Consider the following 9,992-nt stretch of genomic DNA (forward strand, 5'->3'; position numbering starts at 1 on the left):
TGAAGGGGAAGAGCAATATTACAGAGTGTCCTGGGTCATAAATTTCCATTAATTATGCTAATTTACTATTTAGTACAACCATTTCTAAATTTATTGTTGAAGGCCTCCATGGCCGGAATCACTTGGGTGCTGTGTGGTTTCCGGGCTGTATGACCGTGTTCTAGCAGCATTCTCTCCTGATGTTTCGCCTGCATCTGTGGCTGGCATACAGGTGAAATTTCAGGAGAGAATGCTGCTAGAACACGGCCATACAGCCCGGAAACCACACAACATTTCTAAATTTGTCTGCTATAATTGCAAAATACTGGAGGCTGTAAACAATAGCAAGTATGTCCTTACTGGCCACAGAAAATATCTAATCTGGATCCAAAGACCCATACACCAATGGAGAATGGAGCACCCAAGGAGACTTTGAAAGGGTGTTTCTCTAACAGCAGCTCCCCATGTCACATGACTAAAAATGGGAAGCCTTGGAAGAACATAGAAAAATTCAGGAAAATAATTTCCCCCAAAATGCAAGGAAAAAATGAGAACAATCTTATGAAATAATTTCATTTTCAGAAGGATGTGTGTACAGGACTTCTAAGACAGATTTTAAAATGAATCTGTTACCAATTCACATAGCTGCAGATCTTTTAGGTCCAGTTAAACAAAACTGATAATAACAATGAAATTGCAAATGGCTGAATGTTTAAACAACCAACAATCTTGGGGCTTCATGTTGGAAAATACTTTTAAATGATACTAAGTACAGAACCTGTTCAGATAATTGGTACAGGAATCAACTGAGTATAACAGCCCAATCCACAAATGCCCAGCAGCCAGAGACAGCATTGCTGCTATGATGCAATGTCACCTCCAGAGGGCTTTCAGGTGATGCAGGCAGGGGGTGGGCAAAAACAAACAAACAAAAAACCCAGCTGCCTAAAAAGCCCTCCATAGAGCAGAATGGAGTTATACCACCTTTCCAATGGCATAAGTTTGAGACCCTGGCCACTGCATTCCCAGCTTGAAAGCCTGGGTGGAAAGTGACTAAAATGGGCTCCAGCCCTGGAAACGTTCCCCTCTTCCCACACCAGCTTCCACTCAGATGCCCATGTAGCTCCCCAGTGGCACCCACTTCTGGGTTTCACCACTGTGGAACTGTGGGTCATCTGGACATCGTGCGTCTCTGCCCTCTCCACTGGCGGGGCTGCCCCTCACACTGGCGGGGGGGGGGGCAAATGTGCCAGCACCACCCTGAACCAGCTCCATTGGTCCATTTGCCCCCTCATAGGATTGGGCTATAATGGTCCTGCAACATGGTGGCAAAGCAAATGGGAAACTCTTCTAGTTTCTCATTTGCTTGTCAGGGCCACCCTACATCTCAGTTTTTGAAGAGTTGGGCCCAGGCTAACTTGGTTTCCCCACATTTACACAGCCACTGTGGGGAACTCAAATAGGCTTGGAACATCACCATGGGAGGAAGAAGGAATTCTGCCTCCCAGACACAGAGCAGGAAAACTGAAAAATAACTTCCCTCCAGCCCTGCTTTGGCATGGGAAAATAGCTGGGGGGAGCAGAAACTCCACTCAAAGCCCATTTGAGCCTTCATTTATTTTTAAAAAACAATTTTCTGCAACAGTTGCATGGTTACAGGAAACCCAGATCCTACAAACTTGGGGTTTAAAGGGGTTGTTTGGTCATGAGATTCCTTCAGTGAAATAAACTGGTGGATGTTTGAAAACACAAGAATGCACACACTCACATTCAAAAAGAGTTCAGAAACTTGCTTCAGTTCAAGCAAACTTATACTTTTCTAAAATCCATGAAGCTCTATCTGTAACATTTGGTAAAATGTATATTGTTTTAATAAAACAAAAGTATTTTAATACTTACAGATTTTATAAATATACAAAATGGTGCATTGGTACATCCTAAATTGTATGTGTTTCATATGTATGTGTTTTAGAATAAGTATGTTTATGTGTGATAGGAAATGTTCTGCATAAACTGATTTTCCCCTTAAATGTCATCCCCTCATGGTTTTAAAATTGGCAGAATTTTTTTCTCTGTCTGAGAAACCTTTTTTAAAACTGAAAGATGTGTGTTGAGAAAAAGTCTCAAAGGTACCAAGCTCTTGGATGTTGTTTGGATTCTGCCACTGCCATTAGTAGCTGCGTGTGCGCGCGCGCACACACACACACACACACACCCTGCTATTAGGCATTCAACAGAACATTATCCTGACCCTCCTCCAAGAAGCTCAGGTCAGTTTCCATGGCTCCCACATCCTCTATTTTGTCCTCACGGTAACCTTGTAAAATAGATTAAGTTGAGAGTGTGTGATTAGCCTAAAGTCAACTACTAAGTTTCACGGCTTTAAAAAACCAAACCCACATCTCCTTAGTATTAGGCTGACAATCTAACCAGCAATGCTCTACTACATACTACTATCTTGCCCTAATGTATCAGTACAAACACACTATGTCGGAACTATTTTGGAGATTAAATATGCAAACTATGACAAGGGTAAAGATGAAGGTAAGTGCTAAATTGTTTCCTTCCATTTTGGTCTTCACTTGAGTGAGCAAAAATAAGACACTAAAAGCCTGAGTGCTCACATCAGCATTAATTATTAATTATGCTATTATAATTCTAACTTGAAAAACAATATAACTAGATGTACTTTTGTTCTCTGAATAAATTATGATAGTGGTATATATAGCTAGGAAGATGATACCAAGTGCCCAACAGTACTGGTAAGACTGGCTGTAGTGTTGGAAAATGCCGTGAAGTAGCAGCTGAGTTTTCAAGTCAAGAGACATTCAGAGGTGGTTTGCCATTGCCTTCCTCTGCATAGCGACTCTGGACTCCCTCAGTGTTTTCCCATCCCATACTAACCAGAGATGGCCTTGCTGTGCTTCCAGAATCTGATGAGATCAGGCTTGCCTGGCTCATCCATGTCATGGCACTGGAAACACTATTCATCCCCAAAGATTAAACACATTTTTATTTTCATTTTTTGGACTCCAAGGACTTCAGAGTCTTAGTCTGATATTCTAACTATTATACATCACTTCCTCTCCCTCTGACATTCTGTACAAGATAATATATAAAAGCAAAATACATTCTTGAGAACTGTGGCTCATGGTGAAGTCATACCATCAGATATAGTAGAATTTACTACACATTCCACTGCACTAAGAGAATGGTTGCATTCCTGCTGAAGTTTAGAGAAATATGGGAAACAGTTCACTATGAGATATGTGGAAATAATGTGCCAGGAAAGGCAGCAGGGGATGCACACACTGACAACTCTCCTAGGTTCCTGTAACTTGAGGATAAGAGCACACCTAAACTGTTTTAAGTTCACAAATTTTAACAGAAACAAGGGGCCTATGAGTTTGTAAGCCAGACCTGAAATGAAATTACTGTAAGAATGCAAAATACTGGACAGATTCATGAATTCAGACTTGAGTGCTGTGCTGTATCAACCTACAACTAACATGCCAAGTACTACTTAGTTTGGTCTAAAAAGCAGTTTCCAGAATTCTGAAGGATTTTACTGTGTATTTCAGTACAAGATGTGCTGCCTTTAATATGGATTGATATATTACCTGATGTTTCAATAACCAAGTTTTCCCCACAACCATCAGCTAAAGTACTGATTAAGGCTGGCTGAAGGAACAAAAAAGACGTAATTTTCTAGTTTTAAAAGGAGGCATATTAAATACAAATTTTTAAAAAATGATTGCTGTGTAAGGATAAAGCAAGTGTTGGTATTCTGTACTGAAACTCAAGAATTAGATCAAAACAATGATTAGGAGGCCAGTTGTGCAGGACAGACTACAAAAGAGGAAGGGATAAACTTTTCCAAGAATACCAGAAGCACAGAAAAGCCAAGATGAATTTGTTGTTAATTTCATATAAACTATTGCAGCATATCATGAATTGGATCCAACAAGAGGGGAATCCATTATGACTCATGGGGTAAGGGGAGAGTTAATTCTCCACTGGATAAAGACTCTCTCTGTCAGGCAGACAGAAAGAGCCTTCCTCCACTGAAAAATTCTTCATTTAGCAGAAGCAATCCATTAACCTCAACCTAATATGACCAGTCTTTTATCTGCTGTTTTTATCTCTTGGTCTGTATCTTAACTCTCTTTTTAATTTGTTTTAATGATGTGTGTGTTTGGGGGGGTGGTGGTGAATTGAATGGTTTTAAAATGTAATTTTAACACATATGTTTTAAATTGTTAGTGCTTTGGTGGCTCTTGTGAGGGCAGAAAGGCAAGATACAAATTTTACAAATAAATCAATTAATTAACATGCACTTCTGTGTGGGGAACAGGTTGGCCACCCCTTTTTTAAGGATATAGGCTCAAGATCATCTAACCGTGCAATCAAAACTTTAAAAAAAATAACAACAATATGACAACCCACAAATATTACACTCACTATAGTAATATTCTTTCTTTTTTTAGTGAAATAGGCATTCTAACCATTGTTATGATTGTGGGTACTGAACGAGGAGTGATAGTTATCTTACTACATAACTGAGCAGCATGCTTCCAATGATCGACTACACTTCCCAGCAGCCCTTGCAAAGGCTGCCACTGTAGGGAACTCTGCTGCCTTTGTGCAGGTGCTTTCCAAAGAGAAGGGGGTGATGTTGCAAAAGCAGCTGCACAAAGGCAACAAACACCCTGCTGGCTCCCCACCTTTGTAAAGCAGGGATCCAGTTTTGCAAATGAGGGGGGGTGTTTGAGGAGATGGGGTGAACTCTGCCTATCTTCACAGGCACCCTGCTCCCTGCCCCCCTTTGCAAAGCCAGGATCCAGCTTTCAAACCACAGTTTTCTGGAGCCTGCTGTATTTTCTCACTCAATTGACTTTGTTGCTAGTTTCAAAATAATTTAGATGGATAATAAGGTGTGATATTGTATATCCACAGATGGATTATTATTAGTTTGTGTACTGGACTTTTTTCTATTTCTGCTCCTATACTGCAACCATTTCTTCATTACTGACAATTTAATGTATGTTAAAGTATTTCACAGTTCAAATGATTAAATATATAGGATAAGAATATGCCCTAATATGATAGGTCAATGTAAAGGTTAAATTCCACTGTGAGGGGCCAATATATCCACATCCTAAAAGCATTATAACTAAGCTTTGCCTGTTATATAAATACATCCCACTTGTACGATTCCCTTGTATGCTGTTGTGTTTTGTGAGAACATTTTGAGTTTTTGAAACACCCTCCCAAGTACTTGCCATTTCCTCTGTCTTTCCCTCAAATATAAAGGCAGGTTCTCAGTATTCCATTTCTTTCTGCTGTCATTCCATCACACTCTACCACAGCAACAAAGTAGGGCTATTCAAATAGGGCTTGTCAGTTTCAGATTCCCTTTGAATTCCAGATACTAGAAACACACATAGAAGGAGGCTGTTACCTATGATATTTTTCCATAGCCATCTGACAAGCCACTGTTGGAAACAGGATGCTAGAGAAGATGGACCTTTGGCCTGATCTAGCAGGGTTGCAAGGATTTGGGTGGGGGAGGGATTTGGATGCAGCACAGTCTCTTTCCTCACCACAACTGCAAACAGAGTTTGAAGGTCAGAGAGATAGTTCTTACACTTCAAGACCTGTAGGCTGTATCCTGTTCAGAGGAACAGGAAACAAGGTCAGATTTGCAAAGGTAGACTGGCCCTGTCTCTTGTTCTGCATATGGCAATGATATTAATAAGGAAAATAATGGGCTGGAAAAATGACTGCAACTCTTCATTTGTCCCATCAAACTGGAGAGTCTTTTACCTATGGCTAACAATTGTCAGTGCTTAAACAGACTGAATCAAATGTGGCATATAGGATTTCATTAGGGCAACAACTGCACTTGAGAATGTATTAATGGCATTCCTTGGGACAACTGCTTTATAGTTCAGAAGAAAATTAATGAGAAGATTTTTAGATGGAAGCAACATTCAAGAATGAAATAATCGTTTCTTTGTCCTTATCCTGATAACTGGATTTCATGTGGCAACAAATTCTAAGGACACTTCCTGAAAGTTAGCATGCTCTTGGATTTGAAACATAGTAATAATTCATACTTTTTCACATAGTTTAAAACATGATGGCTTGACCTTCTCAGCAGGATTTGTGTTCTTTCTCAAGCTAGAAGCTATTATTCCCAAGCTATTATTTTATCACCCTGATCAGATATTTATGACACATTTCAAGATTTCTACTGCTACATTTGTTTAGCCAAATAATCCCACAGCAATTAACCATTTTCCCACTGTAAACTTTCTCTTCAGAAACAGGGCATTAGAAGATTGGGTTTTTTTTCACTTTACCAAATGTTTGGTTCCATTTTGCTTTGTTTTAAAAGCACTGTCAACAGCACGCACTAAAGGGCAGCAAATATGGAAAAATTCTAGCTGGAAGTTAAAATCTAAAACACAAGGTCACAAAAACAGTCCCAAACAATGTATAAACACCCACATGTTAGATACCAGAAACCTCCAAACATAAAACTTGAAAGGTTCCTCCTATACTTTAAAGAACTTCAAATATGAGTAGAACCAATAGAAAGTAATTGTTCTTTATGCACCAATTTAAACCAGTGAACACTAGCTAAATAAACATAGTGCATGAAATCTTTCTCCTCAAAATTATAAGCAATCACATTTAAACAAAGTCTGCTTCTCCAATCTGAACTCCCTTGTTTCTTCATGCTAACATCTGCACTTTTTGGAACAGCAGGTATGATTTGCACACATCTCTGTGTGTGTGTGCAAAAACGCACACTCCCTTCATATGTGCACTGCTGAAAAATGTCCCACAGATTGCCTATTCTACCCAAGAGATGTACTCTTGAGAAGCTTGATATGGGGTTTTGAATAGTTTTTAAGATACTTTTCGTGGCAAGAAACACTGAGTATTGACACGATCACAGCTTTTCTGGTTGGTTTGTGTGCCTTTTGCCCTGGCGCACTTCCCACTTCCATCCTCTCCTCTAAGGAAGACGTGACACTCTACTGCAGCAGCTCTGGGTACCACCGAGCATCGGCAGACTGCAGGACTGCAGTCAGGCTGATCTTGGCACGGCGCAGGCCCTCCCGTCCGGCCAGAGGGTGCGGTCTTGCCACACCACGGTTGGGAACACAAAAGGAAAAACCGGGCGGGTCCTGGGTAGGTGGCCATAACGCCGCCCTTTCCCTCCCACCCGCCGCTCCTTTGGGCACATCAGACTCAGAATTGAGCAAGACGTAAAGCCGTTCCTGCGACAGGGCGCGCTTAAGGGCGGAAGGCCGACGGGCAGGGGCTGAGGAGGGCCACACTTGGGCAGCTCTTCGCTGGCCCCGGGCCTGAGCCGGGGACTTGTCGGCTTCTGACGAGACAAAGGGAAGAGGAGAGTTTATTACTGCGGAGGAGCCGGTGGCGCAGTTCTGCGCCCGCCTCAGGAGAAGCGAGGCAAGCGCGCGGGCCACGCCCCACGCCGCCAAACTTCGCCCCCCCCCCCCCCGGCTTCAGGCGGCCAAAGGGGCGGCAGGTGCCAGTGCGCCGCGCGCAGGTGTCTGGGCGCCACCAGAAAGTTTGCGCGGGCAGAGCAGCGAGCTGGGCTGGGCTGGGCCAAGAGCCCCGCCGCCACCACCTCTTTTAAGGGATACCGACTCTCACCTTGGCGGGGTCTTCCAACTGCTCGGGCTCGGCCGGCGCCGCCGTCGGCGCCTCTGTCTCGGGGCTGCTGGGCAGGGACTCTCCCGCTGCAGTGGCCCCGTCCTGCGGACTCCGCTGCTCCGCAGAGCTCCCTGCGCCCATTGCTCCTCGCGGGTGTGTGGCGGCTGCTGGGCGACTCTGGCTCCTTAACCTCGCCTGGGCAGCCTCTGGGCTTCCCGCTCAGGAACTGGAGAGAAAGAGATTTTCGCCGTAATCAAGATGTCCAGACACTGCTGCGTCGTCCTCCTCCTCCTCGCTCTCGGCCGCTCAGGAAGCGCTCAGGCTGGGACTGAAGAAACCCAGCCGCTTTCTGCAAACTCCTTTCAAAAGGGAGGGGAGAGAAAAAAAACCGCGACCTCCTCTCGTGTCCCCCCGCCCGCCTCTCGCTCTTGCTCCATCACATGAGCAGAGCTTCGGACACGCCTTGCAGCATCAAACCTGGAGTCCGGGAAGGGGGTGGGGGGTTGGAGAGGCATCCCGCAACCTCTGAGCAAGGTGGCTCTGTGCTGTCTTTTCCCCTCCCCAGATCCGGCTCGTTGGACAGCTGAAGGTGGTCGCAGACACGAGGAGAGGAGGACAGATTATTGAGGAAACGTGGCTTCTCCTTTCACCTAAACAAGGTCTTCCTTTCCTCATTTTGAAGAGACGGACTCTCTGACCAGGCATTTTGATGTTTTCTCCTGAAAAAGCCAGCTGGCTTACATACTCCAGTGCTGAGCACAAATCACCAGGGTCTGGAATTGCCTGATGTGTCTTCCCCTGCAAGCATCCCAGAATATCACAGCACCAGTATAATGGATTCTTTCACATTTCAGTGCCACAGCCCTGCCATCATTTCACAGCAAAATAGAGATATGCAGATAACACCTCTATTTTCATAAGGCTCAGTTCCTGAGATTCCCACCTCATCCAATCAATTGCTTATTGCTGAGCACACTCTACAGTTTGCTCATTCATTTACAGTTATTCCTTCCACATGGTGGTTTTGATATATCGTGGGGCAGCATAAGACATTAAATGGAAATTTGGGGGGAGTTTTGTGGAAGCCACAGACAACATGTGACAGCCAGCAGAAAACACAAAAAAGTTTAGAAATTCAGAAATGCATAAAATATATGTATAATATTGCTTAATATCAACATATTTTATCTTTTAATATTATAAATATACACAATAACTTTTAAAAAGTTAAAATAAAAGGAAAAAAATCAGACTTTTCCTCTGATACAAAGGGAGGGCCAAATTTTTTTACATGGGTTTCCAGATTGTGGGGGGCATCATACCCCTAACCCCAGGGATGTGCAAGGGATAGCTGTATTCTGCAATATTCTGAAGCAAGGAATGTGCCTATACAGAGTTTTGGTGAAAGCTGTGCACTGATAATTTTGTATTCATGTACACAGTGGCATGCTATTTATGCAAGGGTCAAGATGCAACATCAAGGAACATGGAAATGTTGAAATTCTAAGAACTTTTCTGCATGTACAAACAAGACTTTGTTTCAATAGACAGTCCCTATGTCTCCTAAAAGAAAAATGGGGGCAAAATTATGGTGCTGTTAACAGGGATCAGGACAGTCCTCAGAAAAATAGGGACAACCCCTAGTAAATTGAAACAGCTGGAGTGTATGTGATTACAGATCATTGGTGGAATAACTACATGGTATTATTCAGCATTTTTCTCCAAAATTCTGTTACCTGTTGGCACCTGTGGCACTAATTCCAGAATGCCCCAAGTTTGTAATTGGATATGACACTAGTGAGATCAAATGGAAGGGCAATTCACGCAGAAACTGACCATAGCAGCATGCTTATCGTCACTGACATGTGGGTAATAAACATGTGACCTGCCATTTTTTCCTAACAAGCATTCATGAATCTGACAGTCAAATGCTATGGACATAGTGTAGCTTCCACCACCAGGGATGCAACATTTACAGCATCTGGCAATATCAATCTGGTCATAATTTGCACTGATAGGGAGAATCCTACAGTCAGAAAACTGCCTACAGAGAGAAAAGATACACCTAACTGCTGTGATATGGCACGATTCCTTCTATATATGCTGCTTGCTATTCTGCACTAGTACCATAGAAACAACTCTTAGACTATGTTTTGCTACCATTGCTCTTTTCTTTGCAGACTATAATATTCCTTCATCAAACCCACCATATGAAATATAGCTGATGAATATGCAGTATTCATAATTTTTCTCTATGAAAACATATTTTTGTTTATACATTTCTGTCATTATCTGAAAACGTTTGATAATGATGCCTTCCA

At 42.7% G+C, this 9,992-nt stretch overlaps 1 protein-coding gene across 1 annotated transcript in view; it reads right to left on the reverse strand.

Moving 5' to 3' along the window:
- The window catches only part of AKAP12 (A-kinase anchoring protein 12), a 102,158-nt gene extending 94,055 nt beyond the window's left edge, over positions 1–8,103 (reverse strand). Inside the window, exon 1 of the mRNA XM_048488819.1 lies at positions 7,672–8,103. Coding sequence (XP_048344776.1) covers positions 7,672–7,812 — 141 coding nt within the window. The 5' untranslated portion in view covers positions 7,813–8,103. The remainder of the gene's footprint in view (positions 1–7,671) is intronic.
- Positions 8,104–9,992: the final 1,889 nt, after the last annotated feature.

The sequence above is a fragment of the Sphaerodactylus townsendi genome, linkage group LG01 (assembly GCF_021028975.2).
Source record: "Sphaerodactylus townsendi isolate TG3544 linkage group LG01, MPM_Stown_v2.3, whole genome shotgun sequence".
Lineage (NCBI taxonomy): Eukaryota > Metazoa > Chordata > Lepidosauria > Squamata > Sphaerodactylidae > Sphaerodactylus > Sphaerodactylus townsendi.